The sequence below is a fragment of the Pinus tabuliformis genome, chromosome 9 (assembly GCF_031772625.1).
Source record: "Pinus tabuliformis cultivar Carrire ecotype Pingquan chromosome 9, CPIR1, whole genome shotgun sequence".
Taxonomy (NCBI): domain Eukaryota; kingdom Viridiplantae; phylum Streptophyta; class Pinopsida; order Pinales; family Pinaceae; genus Pinus; species Pinus tabuliformis.
Genome location: NC_142307.1, coordinates 1,224,962,086 through 1,224,981,857, shown reverse-complemented (window position 1 = coordinate 1,224,981,857; position 19,772 = coordinate 1,224,962,086). Strand labels below are relative to the sequence as shown.

At 38.1% G+C, this 19,772-nt stretch overlaps 1 protein-coding gene across 1 annotated transcript in view; it reads right to left on the bottom strand.

Annotated features, from left to right (window-relative positions):
* The window catches only part of RUS5 (root UVB sensitive protein (Protein of unknown function, DUF647)), a 236,285-nt gene extending 217,110 nt beyond the window's left edge, over positions 1-19,175 (bottom strand). The window contains exon 1 of the mRNA XM_089443645.1: positions 19,003-19,175. Coding sequence (XP_089299771.1) covers positions 19,003-19,175 — 173 coding nt within the window. The remainder of the gene's footprint in view (positions 1-19,002) is intronic.
* Positions 19,176-19,772: the final 597 nt, after the last annotated feature.

The following is a 19,772-nucleotide window of genomic DNA, read 5'->3' as shown; positions in this document are numbered from 1 at the left end:
GCCTTGTGAAGCTCCTCTAAAAGTTGATGCCAAATCCAGTTAAATCTTTAGACTCCATAACCCAATGGAATTATAGCCATTAAATCAACGAAACCATTCAAACAAAACAATTAGTACAATCATAACTAGCCTAAAAATTACACTAAAACAAAGCTAGATTTTACAGAGAGATCCCTCTCTGAAGCTGGCAGGGCTAGATCCCAGCTTTCAAAGTGGTTTGGATGCTATCCTAAGTGTTTACTCCCTCAACCTAAAAAATATAGAATGACAACAAGATCAGAAGGCAATAGGATTGGGTTGATATTTTCTCCCCTATGTGGTTCCGGGTTGAGAATGAGCTCCCCGACGTGATTTGATGGTTGAGATATGCTCCCCTATGTGTTTAGATAGCCTATTGCTTGATATGGGGTTGAGATATGTGACTCCCCCATGAGATAGAGGGTGAAAGCTAATTATCCCTGATTCTTCTTCTGTTAGATTCAAGAATGTTTCAACAGATAGAGTTGAGAAGAGATGGACATGACAAGATGATATGATGATCAACACACATATACTGGTAGGTGGAATTCTTGCTAGTTGAGAGGGAGTGTTAAATTGTGAAAAAAGGGTAAAATTCCACCTTATACAACTCATTTTATGGAGATAATTATTGCATGAATTCCTCTTTCCGAGGGGACCAAAATCTACCTAAAGATTACTCAAATCAAATAAGGGAAAGTGTAGTTATGAAGAAAATCCCACATGTGCATATTTGATAAGGTCGGCCCTAAAGAAAATTGGACACCCTTGGAAGGATATAAATATAATTGACCTCAACCTCATTTGGAAATCATCATGAGACACTATTCTATCTTGGTTTTTGGCTCACACAGGTCTGAGGCTCGTCCGCGGAGGAACAAGTTCACTCAAAGATGAAATTGCAGGGTTCGAAGCTCGCATTTCTGTTTTAGGGTTTTGGGCCTTAGTCGCAGGCACGAGACAGAGAGATATTGATTGCAGTCACTCACTACTAGGATCATCCACATGACTGAAGTATCCCAGTTGCATGCACAACTCATCCTTCGTGTGACCAACATCTAGGGTTTCATAATCTCAGTTTCATACTGTAGTCACTTCCTTGAAGGCTCCAAAGAGTGACTGAAATCTTCCTAGTAGCACGCATGACTCCTCCTCCATGCAACCAGGACCTAAATGATGGAATTTCAGTTGTCTAAAGATTTTGCTTAGTGATCGCAGTGTTCGGTAGTTGACCGAAGATAGTGATAGTTCATTACAAGCTTCAGAATCAAGATTTTGAGTATAAGCATTGTTGGGTTCATTTCATGGATGTTGTAGTTGCTTTTGATGAATAGTTGTATGAATAAATATATGGATCATTGTACTTTATTTTGCTAAATCATTCGATGACAATCTAATAATAAGGATAATTTGAAATGGTTTTCCCTATAGTGGGCTTTGCCTTGGTCTCCGACCAATCCTGGTGTCCCTATGTGTGAATGTTTCTCTTATATTGTTTCTTTATGTTTCACTGCATTGATGATGATGATATTGTTATTTACATATAATTTCATATGCTGCTCAATAATGATGTAAATCTAAATAATTTTATGATGTTATGGGGTGAATGTAATGTGTTAATGAATAAATGCAATTATCAAAGCAAATAACAATATAGCCCTAAGAAAAATTAACACACACACTGTTCCCAACTATGGAAGCCAAGAGGGTACTTGTCAAACTAAGATTATTGCCATCACCACATAAAACACTCACTCTCCTTAACCTGTGATAACCCACATCTTTCCTAAGTTAACTACCCAAACCTAACATCATCTCAACTTAATTCACTAGAAACATTGAGTTTACCTAAGCCTCATGCATAATTTCAAAGAAAGCCTCCAGTCACATCAACAATCAACCCCTGACTTTTCCTCCCATAGTAGAAAGTCAACCCCAGTCAACACAACTGAATTTAGGATGTCACACAACCCAACCTTAGTGACTTCTCCAGCAATGGAGAATCCATATGATGAAGAGCTCATTGATGACCATGTCGAAATTCATGATCCAATTCTCAACTCTAAAGACGTCTATGTTGCTACTCATCAAATCTATTCAAACATGCAGGAAGGATTAGATTTGGAAAATATTTTCAGGAGCAACCTGGTGAAGGAAATAGTACCTAAAGTATATTAGTTCCCTGATGTTATCACCTGGATTGTTGCACATTACAATTTATGTAACTATTTCTTCTACCACAGGATCCAAGGTGGTAGCGTCAGTGACTCCAAAAGAATTAGAAACAATGCTATGCTTCCTAGATTGGACTAGACTAAAAACACCGGAGGAGGACACATTTCTAGGACATTGGAAGGCATTCACTAAGGAACAAAGGATAAAGGTATTGATAGAACACATATATGAAGGAGTATTGGCTCCAACAGGACCTCCACCTTATTCCATAGTATATTTTTTTGAATAGGCTAAAATAACTATCTCTATGTTTACTCAAATCCTAGGAATGGACAAATATGTTGAACTTGATGAGACCATGTTAGGTTTCCTAGTATCCACATGCCATCCTGACACCACAAATTATTCATTGTTTGACTACCCTTAATACTTATCAAATTCTATCGCCATCACTTCAGAAACATCCGGTCTACTATTGCATTCAAGTATTACTCCTATATCAGTTACCTTTTCATGCATCAAAATTACAGTTCCCTGGAGAACCTATCCCCAAGGCTAGCTGATTATTCCAACACCATACTAACCACTATTGAGTGGATACCCTCTGTGAGAAGAACCTAAAATCACATGGGAATTTCATATTACCTCTGATATTTTGTATCCATATTTTACTAGGTTGTACATGAACAACCTTTACCTAGGGCCATCCAAGATATGAAAAAAATAATCGAAATATGGAAAATAGGAGATTGGTATCTACTAGAAGATTGCACTGTAATCAATGTCTATGGTTTAAAATAGAATCCATACTTGTTACCAAGTTTACTTATGCCCTGGATATTTTCACTGGAGTTTATAAGACAAAGGTTCATTAGTGATTAGTTACAATTTGCATCATGGAAGCAAGAAATAACGTTTCACCTTCCACAAGAAGTTGGGCCATTCATAGGTAGAACTAGAAAGGTTCAAGAAATAGTACAAAAGATGCTAAATGAACTACATTTTTCTTAGGGAGTAGAATGGGTATATGATCCTCTGGACATAATTTACAATCAAAATAAAGACAAAGACGTAGGTATGCATAGGCACTATTCAAGATCTATTTTGGAACAAGCAACAAACACAATGAATTTGAAGAAGTGAAGGAAGTACTCCCCCTAACATAATCACAATCTTCACAATTTTCTGGTAATAAGAGGAGAAAGACTGATGACATGGATATAGACCAGGAGTGAGAGTCCAGTTCCAAAAGGTTCAAAATAACAAATATAGAATATGATGATGATGGTGAAAAGGGTGTTAATAAATCCCTGAGAGTGATTGTAGGTACTACTATAGGTCCAACATGCATGCTTGTGATTCCTAAAGGATCACCAGTTATAGTGCAACCCATATCAACAAACTTAACTTCCTCAAATGCCATGGACACCTATGATATCCATACTGGCGGGGAACCATCATCCCTCATTGCAGAATTTGAAAGCACAACAAAGAAGTATAAATAGAAAATGAAGAGATACCTTTGACTCATTGAGATTGGAAAGATGGCAAACACTCAACTACTTAGTGTCCTGGATTGCAAGGGAGACATGTTGAATTTGTTAGTCCTGAAGGCCAAGGGAAAGGAAGTTCATTTTGCTGAAGACTATGAGGCCACTCAGATCACCTTTGATTTGTCCAAAATACCTTTTCACGAAACCTATAGTTTTTCTAAGTCTCTGAATGACATTATATACAACGAGGCCTATAAATCTTATTCATCATTTAAGATATTAAGAGAGGACTACAATAGAGAAGAGAAAAATCTAAAGAAAGAGAAAGTGGAAACTAGGGCAAGAATGTTGAAAATTGAGGCCTTGGAAAAGGTAATTATGAAAATATCTATTGCTGAGAATCAATTCCAAGAATACAAGAAGATATTGGATGAAAATAAAAAATAAATTGAACTCCTGAGAAGACAAGGAAACTGGGAGGCCTATCTAGTTCAAACAATGAAGTTTATGGAAGTTGAAAAACATAAAGAGGATCTAATGAAAAAAATTATATGTAGTCACTTAAGAGGCTCAATAGTACAAGGATCAAGTCCTGTTACTAAAATCAAAAGTAGCTAATTTGAAAGCCCAAGGCATTGGAGAAACCATATTCATACAGAATCAAGGAAAGGGAGAAGTCATTATATAGGGTTATGTCAACAAATGTTGATTCCAAGAAAGCCTTAGGACCCTGTGAGCATGGATTTTGTTTTGGGTTTACCCCAAACACAACGAGGTAATGATTCTATTTATGTTGTTGTGGATAGGTTTTCAAAGATGTCACACTTTATTGCTTGTACGGAAACTACTAATACAATCAGTGTGGCAATTTTTTTAAAAGATTATAAGATTTCATGGGTTTCCTAGAAGTATTGTGTCAGAGATATATACAAGATTTGTAGGCCATTTTTGGAGGAACTTATGAAAGAAACTAGACACTAACTTGAATTTTAGTTTAGCTTTCCATCCAAAGATAGATGAGCAGAGAGAGGTGGTAAATAAGAGCTTGGGAAATATCTTGAGGAGTTTGGTAAGTGAGCATCCCAAATAATGGGACCAAGTACTTGCTCAGGTTGAGTTTTCTTACAACAATTCACCCAATAGAAGCACATGAATGATTCCATTTCAAATTGTATATGGAATTCTCTCGAGAGCAGTATACGAGCTTAGAAATTTGGGAAAATAGGAATTAAGAAGTGTTGATGGTGTAGAATTTGTAGTAAGCATGAAAAATTTGCAGGAAATGGTCAAGCAACCATTGTAGGAGATTAACACCAATTAGAAGGAGAGAGTAGACATAAAAATAAGACATCCAAACTTCGAAGTGGTGACTTAATGATGGCATATCTCAAGAAAGAAATGTTTCTCATAGGGACATACAATAAATTAAAGCTTAAGAAAATTGGTTCATGCAATACTTTAATGAAGATTTCTTATAATGATTATGAAATAGAACACCAATGTGATATTAGGATTTTTCCAATTTTCAACATAGTAGATCTATATCCCTTTAAGGAAACAAAGAATGTTACAATAGATGAGCCTGTAGGTAATTAAGACTATACCATAAAATGGAAGAAATAATTACCAAGATCAATTCAGAAAGAGATTAAACTAGTGTTGGAGAAAATAGTAACTAACAGAACCAAAGGTAAACAATATTTGTAGTATTTGGTCAAATGGAAGAACTAGCCAGTAAAAGATGCTAGTTGGATGGTGCAGGGTTGCCCCCGCACATACCCACAGTATGCATTAATATGCATAACACTTCTGTCCCAACTATTAAACTCTGCGATGGAGTCAAATCTTCAATATACATGAATGGTTAAGGCCCTACATAACAGTTCCATTATCGGAACTCAATCACCCCGTAAAACCCTCCTATCGGGACTGTTAAATAGGCCTCAAGCCTTTGTTTATGACTTTATTAAGGTCTTCCCTTATATCCTTCTTATCGAGACTCTATCACCGCGTAACAACCTTCTTTAAATCTTAGTCCCACATATATAATTAAACCCCCCTTTAAGATTGGTTATATCATGGACTTAACCCATAATTCCTTCATATTGCGCTTTATCCCTTTAAACCCATTTACAAAGGAAATACTGTCAAACCATACCTTTCCGCCTTTGGTATAGACTTTGCATAGTCCCCGAGGTTAAACCTCATCGCAATCGGCCATCGCATCCACCGCAACACACCACATATATATTTACATCACCTCTCTGACTCCAATATTCCACTATCGGAACGCATATATTGACTCTTTTACACTAAAAACCCGACCATACATAAATATGGGAATACAAAGGAATTCCACTCCGGACCATATACATAGGAACTCAAATCTATTACAACTGCGACTATAAATATCGTCAGGTCCGCCTTCGTCGCATATCACATACCTATGCACTCATATAATCCTGACACCCGATCGCCAATAATTCCAATCGTCGATTGCCGATTATCACTGTTGGCAATATCGCAATGCTTCAAAGTGCTCTATTCAAAGGCCCATTCCAGTCTTCGTCCCAATGGTTTCCGTCAATGCGATAAGATCTGGGCCATTGATCCCACAGATCTAACGACTCCTGAGTGCTAAAGCTTTACTCCTTGCTATCTCTTTACTTATGGTTTTTCACCATTTTCTTTAATCTTCTCTGTGGTTTCGGTTTTTCCAAAGGATCTCATTCTTCGTTGTTCCACTGCTCAACACTTTTTGAGTTTAACTCCTCTAACTATCAACTTTGCTATCTCTCCAGAACTTCGCTCTGCTACTTCAATTGGACTCGATGATCCATTACGATTCTTCTGAATCGACCTCCTCTCTCTGCATGTTATTCACCCGAGCTCTGCTTGCAATCATAATTACAGAACCTACGAATTTACCAATTACATGTAATTCAAACATTCAATATAATTTTACACATTCACATAGTCCGGAATAGACTTCTATACATATAAATATGAACAACGATTATAGAATGAAACTCTCTGTCTCTCACAAGCCTAATCTTCGTTATCTGTGGCCTCTCCTCTTTTGACTATGCCTGTAGGTTTACATATATCCAGTATTGGTTATGTTGAACTAATTCTGGGGTAAATCCTAAACTGACTCCTAAATCTTCTGTCCACTTCTACTTCCATTAATTCCTAAAGTCTCTCTCTCGTCCCTCGAATCATGAACTGTTCTAAGAGTTTTGATTGACTTTGGACTCTTGTCATTTATTCCCACTCATGTTCTCATTTATTTGAGAGGACTTACAATTCATTCCATTATATAATTGATTCCTATTCTATGCTCAAAAGCCTAATATTACATTAATTTATCACTTAGGAATCCAACTTCCTAAAAATACATGACCCCCCTATGTCTACTTAATTACAATGATTTTATCTTGGGTGAATGCTCCTGCATCAGACTCCCAAAGTAGAAAATATTCATGATCTCCTGATCATGTGTCTTCTGATCTTTGTCTTCTTGGATCCCATACTTTGTTCTGTAATTGTCCACATGCTTTGTTCCCTTGTTGCTACTGTACTTTTGCTATTTTTTGCTCCATCTTCTTCTTCTTGTCAGTCAAGTTCAAGTTCTGATTGATCTTGCTTGCTGATGCTACCATTTTCCTCCATTTGGACTGCTTCATCATTAGTTGCCACATTTCTTCAATCTCTTTTTCCACCATATCTTTGAACCGGTTCATGTTCTGCTTCATATTTCTGCCTCCTTCTTTTTGTTTCAGGTTGTCGTTGTTGTCTTCTATGCTGACTCTAATTTTGCTTGCTTCAACCTTTGCCTTGGTTGCTTTGCTGACTGCCTCCCTATCATCCTTACTCTCTTTCATGATTGAATCATGATTGTTCAGCACTTTCTCCAACAAATTAATTTCTCTATTCCATGGATTGAGTTATGAATCCATAGAATTCTCTTCTTTCAACTTTATTTGGCTGCTCATTTGTGCCAAATCTCCTTCAGTATCTACAACTAAACCTGCATTCACAAATCACTTGTTAAAATAAAAAACATAAGGCTATTGTGCCTTATCTTCCTTTGGCAACAATTCAGTTTATTGTTCTGTTTATTTCTCCTCTATTAGCACATTAGTATGCTAATTAGAACTATAAAAAGAATTCATGAGATTGTCCATTAGTCTCTCTTTCACACCATCTGTCCTAATTATGTCTTCCTTCTCTTATTTACTGTAGTGAACTCTTTCTTCTGCAATCACACTATCTTACTCTGAATTTTCTAGCAAATATTCCAGCAATGCAATTTCTCTGTGACACTTTGCCAGTATTTCATCATCACTTCCAATCCTAAGTTCTTTCTGCTGCAATAAGTCACTACTTCTCTCATTTAAGAGACATTCTTCATCCTCCTTTACTTCAAAGTTTTTATCTTCTAAAAGATACTTCTCCATACTTCTAACAATTTTGAAATATTTCTCATCCTTTGCAAAACATTCTTTTAATAGTGTTCTTTCTCCCTTTGCTAAGTCTCTTGCATAGACTTCTTCCTCCTTAACATATTTCAGTAGATGTCCTTCCTCAACAGCTTCCATGGCTATTTCCACTATGTCTATTATCATAGTGAATTGATGATCTTTTACTATGTTTTCAGTTAACATAGTTTCTTCTTCAAGTTTGCCTTCAATCTGTTGTTGTTTACCTTCTCCAAGAGCTATCCTTGTCTCACAATTTGCATTAATATTCTCCTGCATTTGTTCTACATCCACAAACAAACTTTTAGTCTTAAAAACATAAGACCCAGTGGTCTCACTTGATGGTTCAACCATCATATCTCCTTGTTGTTCTAAATCCTTCATCTGATTTAGAAATTCTTCGGTGGTCTCTTCTTCAATCTCCTCAAGCCCTTCACTTGGTTTCTTGATATCTTTCTCCAACTGCATATGAGACCTATCTATCTCATCTTCTTCTAGAATAGAATTTAGATTATGCTGTTCTTCTTCCTGTTTTATGACAATATTAGCAAATTTTCCTTCTTTACATATTTCACCTGCAAACATACACAAATTATCAGTTTTAAAACCATGTGATCTTTTGGCCTCACTTGAAGTTTCGGTCTTCAAGTCTTCATCTTCACTTTCTCCCAGAATTTCTCCTTGTTCTGGTTCAAAAATGGACTCTTCCATTTCCAACTCAACTTCCTTGAGTTTTTCCCTCAACCACTTCACTTGCATTTGTTGTAGCCTTCTCTACATCTCATGCCACTCTACTAGCTTCCTCCTTAAGACCCAACCTAGTCTCTCGCTTTCCTCAAGAATTCTCCTTAATGCATTGAGTTGTTCTTTTAACTCTGCAACTTCCTGGTCAATTTCTTCTTGACTCATCCTCTTTCCATTTGCCTTGGCATCCTCTTTCTTCATCTTTCTTCTGTTGTGGCTTCTTTTTGAACCTCTTCTATGACTATCAGTAGTCATCTTCTTCTCCTCTTCCTTCATGAGCTCCTCTGCAACAAGCCTATGCTATATCTAGTCCTCCTCGCTACAATCTTACCTCCCTAAGCTCTCCTCACTCAATATTTTAGCAAGCACAGTCCTCTGTCTGGAACCTCCTCTTGAGCAACACCTTTGCTCCTTCTAGGCTTCTACAATTTCTCATTCTCTCTTGAGAACACTTCAGCTGTCCAATCTCTTGTTGGATTCTTCAGGTTCACTACCACTTCTCCATCAGAGTATTTTCCTTACTCTGTCTTCAAGAACACATTTGGTTCTCCTCTCACAGCTTCTCTTGCTATCACCTGTGCATTAGTATATAAACACACATTCTCAATTTAAAACAGAACACATTATCTCACCTTCAAGATCTCAACATGATCTTGTTTCACCATTCCACCATGGATTGTTCTCTATTTTGTCTCCAAGTCCTCTTTCCTTCAGAACTTGCATTAAACAATCTTGCTTTCTCTTTCCTTCAAGAAATCCTCTATTCCTGTTTACTCCAAGCCTCTGATGTAACTGCTACAATCTCCCACTGTAGTCTTTTTCATTCATTCATGCACATTACCTTCTTCTGTGTGCAAACTCCCTTCATAGGAAATCTTCCTCGTTCTGATTACAACTCTGCTCTGATTTCAACCTGCTATGATTACAAATCTACTATGATACCACTAATGGTTCAGGGTTACCCCTGCACATACCCACAATATGCATTAATATGCATAACACTTCTGTCCCAAGTATTTAACTCTGTAATGGAGTCAAATCTTCAATATACATGAATGGTTAAGGCCCTACATAACAGTTCCTTTATCGGAACTCAATCACCCCACCAAAACCTCCTATTGGGACTGTTAAACATGCCTCAAGCCTTTGTTTATGACTTTATTAAAGTCTTCCCTTATATCCTTCTTATCGAGACTCTATCACCCCGTAACAACCTTCTTTAAATCTTATTCCCACATATATAATTAAACCCCCCCTTTAAGGTTGGTTATATCATGGACTTAACCCATAATTCCTTCATATTGCACTTTATCCCTTTAAACCCATTTACAAAGGAAATATTTCCAAACCATAGCTTTCCATCTTTGGTATGGACTTTGCACAGTCCTTGAGGTTAAGCCTCATTGCAATTGGCCTTCGCATCCATCACAACACACCAAATATGTATTTACATCACCCCTCCGACTCTGATATTCCACTATAGGAATGCATATATTGACTCTTTTACACTAAAAACCCGACCATACATAAATACGAGAATACAAAGGAATTCTGCTCCCGACCATATACAGTGGAACTCAAATCTATTACAACCATGACTATAAATATCGTCAGGTCCGCCTTCATCGCATATCGCATACCTCTGCACTCATATAATCCCGACGCCTGATTGCCAATAATTCCAATCGTCAATCGCCGATTATCATTTTCGACAATGTCGCAACATTGCAAAGCACTCTATTCAAAGGCCCATTCCAATCCTCGTCCCAATGGTTTCTGCCAATGCGATAATATCTGGGCTGTTGATCCCACGGATCTAACGGCTCTTGAGCGCTAAAGCTTTACTCCTCGCTATCTCTTTACTTGTGGTTTTTCACCATTTTCTTCAATCTTCTCTGTGGTTCCAGTTTTTCCAAAGGATCCCGTTCTTCATTGTTCCGCTGCTCAACACTTTCTGAGTTTAACTCCTCAAACTCTCAACTTCGCTATCTCTCCAGAAATCTGCTCTGCTGCTTCAATTGGACTCGATGATTCATTACGATTCTTTTGAATTGACCTCCTCTCTCTGCGTGTTCTTCACCAGATCTTTGCCTGCAATCATAATTACAGAACCTACGAATTCACCAATTACATGTAATTCAAACATTCAATATAATTTCACACATTCACACAATCCAGAATAGACTTCTATATATATAAATATGAACAACGATTATAGAATGAGACTCTCCATCGCTCACAGGCCTAACCTTCAATATCTATGGCCTCTCCTCTTTTGATTGTGCCCGTAGGCTTACATATATCCAGAATTGGTTCTATTGAACTAATTCTGGGGTAAATCCTAAACTGACTCCTAAATCTTCTGTCCACTTCTACTTCCATTAATTCCTAAATTCTCTCTCTCGTCCCTCGAATCATGAAATATTCTAAGAGTTCTGATTGACTTTGGACTCTTGTCATTTATTCCCACTCATGTTCTCATTTATTTGAGAGCACTTACAATTCCTTCCGTTATCTAATTAATTCCTATTTTATGCTCAAAAACCTAATATTACATTAATTTATCACTTAGGAATCCAACTTCCTAAAAATACATGACCCCCCTATGTCTACTTAATTACAATGATTTTCTCTTGGGTGAATGCTCCTGCATCATTGGATGACAATAATAAAGATTCCAAGTTTGGCATAAATGTTGAGGATCTCACGAACAATTCTTTTCTTCCATGAGAGTCTGATGTAATATAATCTTCTAGTAAAAAATCATTTTGATCTCCTTAGGTCAATCCCATTTAACGAAGGGAGTTGATTCTCTAATTTTTTTTATTTAAGTTGTAATATTTATGAATGTAGTCTAGAAGGAATCTATATTGCTAGGGAGTTAGGCTGAGTGTTATTTAGTTTCTAAAAAGAAGGGAAGACTTAGAAAAAAGAGGGGGATGTTAGAAATGGATTAAATAAGTTGAAGACTTGGTTATGAGAGTATAATTTCTCATGTATTGAGAGCATTTAAAATGGGGGAATTCGTAGTCTATTAAGAGACAAGAGGAGAGAGAAGGAATGAGCCTAAGAAGGAGACTACATCTAATGCCAATTCTGTGATCCTCCTTTAATCAAATTATTATAATTGTGTGTTTTCTTGTGATTTTGTGCTATCAATACTTGTTGTGATTCAATTAGTGACTGGTAAATTTACTCAATGTGTAAATAAGCCTGATCTCAGCTCTAAGTTTCCACTTGAAGTTTCCCAAGATCGCAATTTCATTGTGAAGCTTGGGAGTTACAAGTTTGAGTCGCAACATTGCACAAAATAAGTATATTCAAGTGTAGCACATATCTAGGCCTTCAAAAAAGGAGTTAACCTTGTGAACCTTAGATCCCATGATAGGCAGATCTAAATATTTTCTTATTAAATCCTATGATGTAGGATCCATAAAGTTAGTCATCTGAGTTAAAATTTATGCAGTGCAGACCCTGCACTAAAGCGAGACAAGTTATATCCAAGCCTCATTATATTTCGCTTCACGAAGGTGGTAAACCATGTTACCTCCAAACCCTTCGATATCTAGATAAATTGTGTTAATTAAAAAGTAATTTGGCTTGAACACATCCAGGCCAGCAAGAGGAGTAACATCCTTGGATCTCCCAAACTCTTAACCTCGGATTATCGAGCAACACACAATTTCAAAGTTCTATAATACAAAGTTTTTTTTTTTTTTACACATCAATATGGTGTAAGAACCCTATTCTAGGGTCTGCTAAATAATCTATTTCTAAAAAATTTAAATGCAATAAGAGGCAATGGTTAACTTACTTACAAGACTTTTAGACAAATAAAAATTTACCATTTACATTTTAATAAAATTTACATGAGTAATCTATGGAGGAATACCTATACCAGTGGCTGGTGGAGATGCGTTTGTCCTGCTTCTCCTGCCAAATGCTCCTCTTGATGGACCCAACTACATTTACCTCCCAACCAACTAGGAAATAATCCCTAGCCCAGGAAACCTCCATCGATTCCCTAGCCCTCCGAGCCCAAGTCCAACCAGATGTAGTGTGTGTGTCCAAGATGAATGATCCAGACCAATATGAACAATATTTCCCTCCTCTCAACAACCCAAGAAACCTCCATAGGTTCCTAAGGTCTCCAAAAGAAATCACTACAAATCCTAAAATCACAAGCAACCCCACAATCACAAGCAAGACCCAACATCCCCTTTTCTCTCTTCCTTCTTCCCTTTTTATACCCTCCCTCTCTTCTCCATCTCAACCACCCGTCATTAATGTCATTAACTTTTCATCCATCCTTATTGTTGACTTCTCTTCTCCCAAGTAAAGTTGGGAGTACATTTGGAAACGTGACATGAATATAAAATTGGAAAATTAATGGGAGAGGACCATGTCTTCTCCCAAGTAAATATGAAAGTACATTGGAGAATGTGAGATGAATATATATATTGATAATGAGTTGGAGAGGACCATGTCTTCTCCCAAGTAACTGTGAGGGTACATTGGGGAATGTGAGATGGAATTAAATGGTGAGGACCATGTCTTCTCCCTAGTAAATGTGAGGGTACATTGGGGAATGTGAGATGAATATATATATTGATAATGAGTTGGAGAGGACCATGTCTTTTCCCTAGTAAATGTGAGGGTACATTGGGGAATGTGAGATGAATACATATATTATTTGAAATAATGGAAGGATACTATATCCTACCTAAGATTCAATTCGAGAAGGTAAGTTGGAAATTGGAATAATAGAAATCATGAATTTTATATTAGATCAATATTTCTCAATATTTTCAGATAATGTAAACATTAACAAAATTTGCAGGATAAGATTTAAGTGGGGCATTACATAGACCCCTCCTTCTGTAAACTTCATCCCGAAGTTAGAATGAAAAGATACAAGGAGTTTGAAAGCATAGCAAAACCAGAGAGAGTTATAGCATTAAAATTTGATAAGTCAGACAATGACATTACTTCCCATCAAGAGTCTCCAACTGATCTATATCCTCCTATCCATCCTGACCTACTTCCATTCCCACCTTATCTGTCCTCTACTGCTTTATCAATGGCAACGACCATACTAACCACTGATAAAACCGAGATGGTGGAAGCGTCAAATACATCGACCTAACTTCCCCAGTAGGCAACTGGCAATTGTCATCACACGCCTAGGGGAGCGTGTCCACCACTGCCCTCCCACGATTCTAGGTTTCAGAGGATAACGGTGGGAAATGCCTCCGCCCCTCTTGCAGAACTAGGGTCAATTCCCAAATACGGACCACACTACAGAGCTGCTTGGACTTGTCATCGAATAATCCAATCAGGTCGTCTTGCCACCTGTCATTTGCATTTTACTCATGTCATAAGAGTGCATATCAATTAGATACCAAATGTAGTAAAATAATGTACATTATACCTTCCTCATGAGATGTCTCGTCCTTCCCTCAATGGAAGAGTAGATCTCAGCTATCATATAGTTCTTTTCCCCCTGTGGGTTAGCTCTCATTCATGCATTTATATAACAACAAGACATATAATCATCACACTATTAAGTCTAGTATCCATGTGTCAATTTGGGAATTATCACTGGAAGTAAATCATAAATTCACTAAGACATTCATTTAATAAATCATATCCACTTGAGCTATATATGAACCAAAATAATTCTGATAAGTTACGCACCAGATAATCCATCACTAAGTGAGTCATACATATAGGCCATACATCAACCATTTCTATCATCAATATCAAATCTATCAATTGATCCATATAAGTAGTTTTATGTATCAAACCAAATGCATCAATATTACATAATGTTCATAAATAAATAACATGGAACTACAAAATAGAACCTTAACATAGGTAGTTGTCTAAGTAAAAAATAGGCATCACAGATGCTCAAAAAGTGAGGGATAGTCACAACGCATAGTCTCTGCATCCTCCCAGGTAGTAGATCTTGGGCTATACTTATCCCATTGGACCTTAACTTGGTCCATCATGTGATGTCTAAGCTGTCGAACCCTACGGTCTAATATGCGTAATGGTTCTACCATTACGGTTCCCATGTCCGAGACCAGCAAGTCCTGCCAATCCAGTTTGTGAGATTGATCAAAAACATAATTTCGTAAAATAGATACATGAAAAACATCATGAGTTTTATGCAAATGGGGTGGCAGTACAAGGCAATAGGTAATTGGTCCAATCTTCTCTTTGATCCTAAAAGGTCCTACGAATCGAGGTGACAATTTCCTTCCCTTCCCAAACTGGATGGTGCTTTCGTTGGGCTGGATACGAATAAAAACTTGGTCCCCTACTTCATAACTATGAGCAATCCTATGTGAATTAGCATAACTCTTCTGTCTATCCTGTGCTTCCTTTGACATTTGTCGAACCTACTTTACTTGTTCCTCCATTTCTTGAACTAATTCCAGGCCAACTATCACTCGGTCCTCCAACTTTTCCCAACTCAACGGCGTCCTGCAAGGCCTTCCATATAGAGCTTGATAAGGAGGCATCTCGATTGAACTGTGATAACTATTATTATAGGAAAACTCTACCAATGGTAAGTACCTTTCCAACTGAGTCTGATTATCCATGACGTACATCCTAAGAATGTCCTCTAGAACCTGATTTACTCTTTCAGTTTGCCCATCTGTTTCTGGATGATATGCAGTGGTCAGGTACAACTGAGTCCCTAGTGCTGACTGCAAACTTGTCCAAAACTTAGATGTAAATCGGGAGTCTCTATCAGAAATCATCTTTGTGGGCAACCCGTGTAGTCAAATAACTTCATTGACAAACACTCGCACCACATCCATAACATCGTAAATGTCCCTTACTGGGATGAAATGGGAACTTTTGGTCAATTTATCAACTATAACCAATATAGAATTGTGCCTTTGGGAAGTGAGCGACAAACCCACCACAAAATCCATGGAAAATACTTCCCATTTAGATGTAGGGATGTCATGAGGTTGTAGGAGTCCTGCTGAATGGCGATGATCTGCCTTCACTCGCTGACATTCAAGAAATTTGGCGACAAACTAGACTATGTCATGCTTCATGCCTACCCAAAAGAAGATTTTCCTTGTGTCTGCCTACATCTTCTTTACCCCAAGATGTGCACAATAGAGTTCTCTATGAGACTCTCTGAGGATGGTTTCTCTTATACCCCCTTCCTTAGTTACATACATTCTCCCTTGGAATCTCAATAGCCCATCTGGTTCAAGGACATATCCTTCAAACTTTGGTTCTATCTGTTTCCCATTCTAGATGGCTAAGATGACTTTTAGATACCAACTATCTTCAAAGATTTTCTCCAATACCCGCTCCCTTAAATTTACCTTTAAGGCTACTAGGGAGAAGGTTCATGGCCTCCTGCTTAGTGCATCCACCACTACGTTCTCCTTTCCCTTGATGTATGAGATTTCAAAATCATACTCACTCATGAATTCGCTCCATCGCCTTTTTCTGGCGTTTAGATCCCTTTGAGTGAAGAGATTCTTCAGGCTTTGATGATCCATTCTTAACTCAAATCTTCTCCCAGTGAGGTAGTGTCTCCATAGTTTCAAAGCTAACATCACTGCTACCAATTCTAAGTCATGGGTAGCATATAACTCTTCATGCTTCTTCAATTTTCTAGAAGCATAAGCTATTACTCCACCTTCTTGCATCAATACTGCACCCAATCCTTGGGCCGAAGCATCGGTGCAGACATTGAAGTCTTTTCTCATGTCTAGTACTTGAAGGATTGGTGCACTAGTTAGTAACCTCTTTAGCTCTGTGAATGTAGTGTCACATTCATTTTTCCATTCATACCTAACCCCCTTTCACTGTAATGTGGTGATGGGTTTTGCAATCCTTGAAAACCCTTCCAAAAACCTGCGATAATACCCAGCTAGCCCCATAAAAATATGTACGTCATGGGAATTTTTGGTACTGGCCAATCCATTATGGCCTTCACCTTTTCCGGGTCAACTAAAATCCCTTATCCTAAAATGATGTGCCCAAGGTAATGGACTTTCTTATGAAAGAAGGATCATTTTGAAAATTTCCCATACTATTGATTTTCCCTTAAACAAGTCAATACTACCCTTAGGTGCTTTTCAAGCTCCCTTTCATTCTTGGAATATATAAGAATGTCATCAAGGAAGACTTGCACGAATTTGGTCCAAATACTTCCTGAACACACCATTCATGAGGCTCATGAATATTGCTGTTGCATTGGTTAAATTGAATGGAACAACTATGAACTCATAGTGCCCAAACCAAGTTCGAAATGCAGTTTTTAAGATGTCCTTCTCCTTTATCCTCAATTGGTGGTACCCATATTGTAGATCGATTTTTGAGAAGACTGCTGCCCCCTTCATTTGATCAAATAAGTCATCTATTCAAGGTATTGGGTACCTATTTTTTATCATGGCTCTGCTTAAGTCTCTATAATCTATGCATAGCCGCAAGGAACCATCCTTCTTCATGACAAAAATTGCTAGTGCACCCCAAGGGGAAATACTAGGTCTGATCAATCCCAAGTCTAAGAGCTCCTTTAACTGCATCTGCAACTCACAAAGCTCTGGAGTTGTCATCCTATAGGGTGTCTTAGATATTGGTTCTGCACTTGGTTTCAGATCAATGGTGAAATCAATCTCTCTTATAGGAGGTAATCCAAGCAATTCCTCTGGAAAAACATCCTTGAATTCTGCCAAGACTGGATGTTGATCTAGGGAAGGTCCTTTCTGGTCACTTACAGTCTTGACCAAATATAGTTTGCAACCTTGTTTGAGACAACTTTTTACCTTCATCATAGATATGAATCATAGGGACACTCCCCTCTTGATTCCAAAAATCTCAATTGGCCTACCTTCATCATCTAAACATATCACCTTCTTCTTGAAACAGTCTACCAAAGCTCGATGAGCTTCTAGCCAGTCCATTCCAATAATTACATCATACGTCCCCAATGCTGTGATGTATGCCTTCAACTTAGTCATACACACCCCGAGGTTTACCTGACATTGGTCAACACTAGGCCCTACTGCTTGTTTTATTCCAGAAGCCATCTCATCTTGTTTAAAGTCATCATGCTCATAGGCTGCCAACCCACATTTTTCTAATGCAACTAGTGAAACGAAACTATTTGTAACCCCAGAGTCAAACAAAATTTTACATTTTACTTTGTTTATCATACTTGAGGTTTCTACCATGACAGACTGGTGTTCAAATTGTTGATTGTCAACTACTGCATAGATTTGGTGGTGGCTGCCTGCTCTCCCCATTGGTTCCTTTCCCTCTCTTCTATTGTTACCAGTTTGAAACTCAGGGTAGTCCTACTGGTAATGAGGTCCTCTACATCCCCAACAAGTGATGCATGGTGGACCTTGAACTGAATGTTGTGGAGTTCTTTGGAAAGAGTTTCTTCCCCTAGAACCCCTGCCCCCACTTGTTGCTCCTCGCATATGACTTTGATTTGTATGTGCCCTTGAAGCCGTGGGTGAAGCTACACTAGAAACCATTGAAATCCCTACTGTCGGTGTTCTAGGTATAACCATGCTTCCATATGGTGGTGGCCTTCGAATTCCTCCCTTGGGAAGGTATAAGGGGCCTTCCCCATAAACCCTATTTTACATGGAAAGATGGCTCTGCCTTCACCCTTTAAGTCTAGGTGTTCTTAGACATAATGAGCATGTTCTACAACTTTTGCAACTAAGGATGGTTTCCACATCTGCACCATTTCCCTAATCTTAGGTCTCAATCCATACATAAAACGATCCACTTGGCGCTGGTCAGTATCCATGTAGGACACATACTTGACCAATTCCATAAATCGAATTTCATATTCTTCTACAGTACGAACTCCCTATATCAGGGCATGGAAGGCTCCTACCTACTGTTCTTCATAATACGCTGGCAGGTACTTCTTCTTGAACCTCTCCTCAAATAATTCCCAAGTAACTGTGTCTGGAATGAGGTGTAGTTGACGCTCCAAGTTACCCTAAAAATTCAAAGCACTGTCTCTGAGTTGGAATATTGCTATATTGGCTTTGGAATTGGAATTGTAATCCCCTAGTGCAAAACACCTTCCCATCCCCTCTAACCAGGCTTTTACACGCTCGCTAGCATGACCTCCTGCAAATTTTGGGAGCTTAATCTTTTGGAGCTCCCCAGTGATGTCCTCAACTAAAGGTCTTCTATCATAGTCTCTAGATCCCTCGAGGTTCTGTAACCCTGATGAAGGGTGTTCCCCTTCCATTTCATTTGTTTGGTGCCCTCTTAAGGTTTCATTAATTACTTCAAGGGAACGCAGGATGAGAATCAATTCTGGTGAAGGTAATGGGTTATTTGAAGGAGGTCCTTGTGAAGACTCTCTAGGCCCTTGGTTCCTTCGCATCCTCACCATTTTGATTTTTTCAAAATCTGCACGATATCTAAGACTTATTAGCACTATTCCTAGCATTTTCTACCACATTCTAAATAGTCCATAGAGAAACCTAAGCAATAGATCAATTCAAGTTATGCCAATTTACCAAAAATTTAAACTTTAGAACATGTTATCATAGGCAATCACCAATACTCTGACGCTTCCTCGGCAATGACACCAAAAATATGGTGGGCCCCAGTATTGCAGCAATAATGATGCAACTCCTGGAACTCCCTTCTTTAATTTTATCAACCCGGTAGTTCGTAACAAACTTGGAAGTGAAGGTGCTATATGCACAAGTACTAGCTCTTGCTGCGGCTATCACTTGATCAGCTGGCACAAGTCCGCTAGGAGTTTAAGCCAAATTTTATGAGCTCTTAGAAGAAGCTTTTAACTGATGGATGAAAGCTAACTCAAAGGAGGCTAATC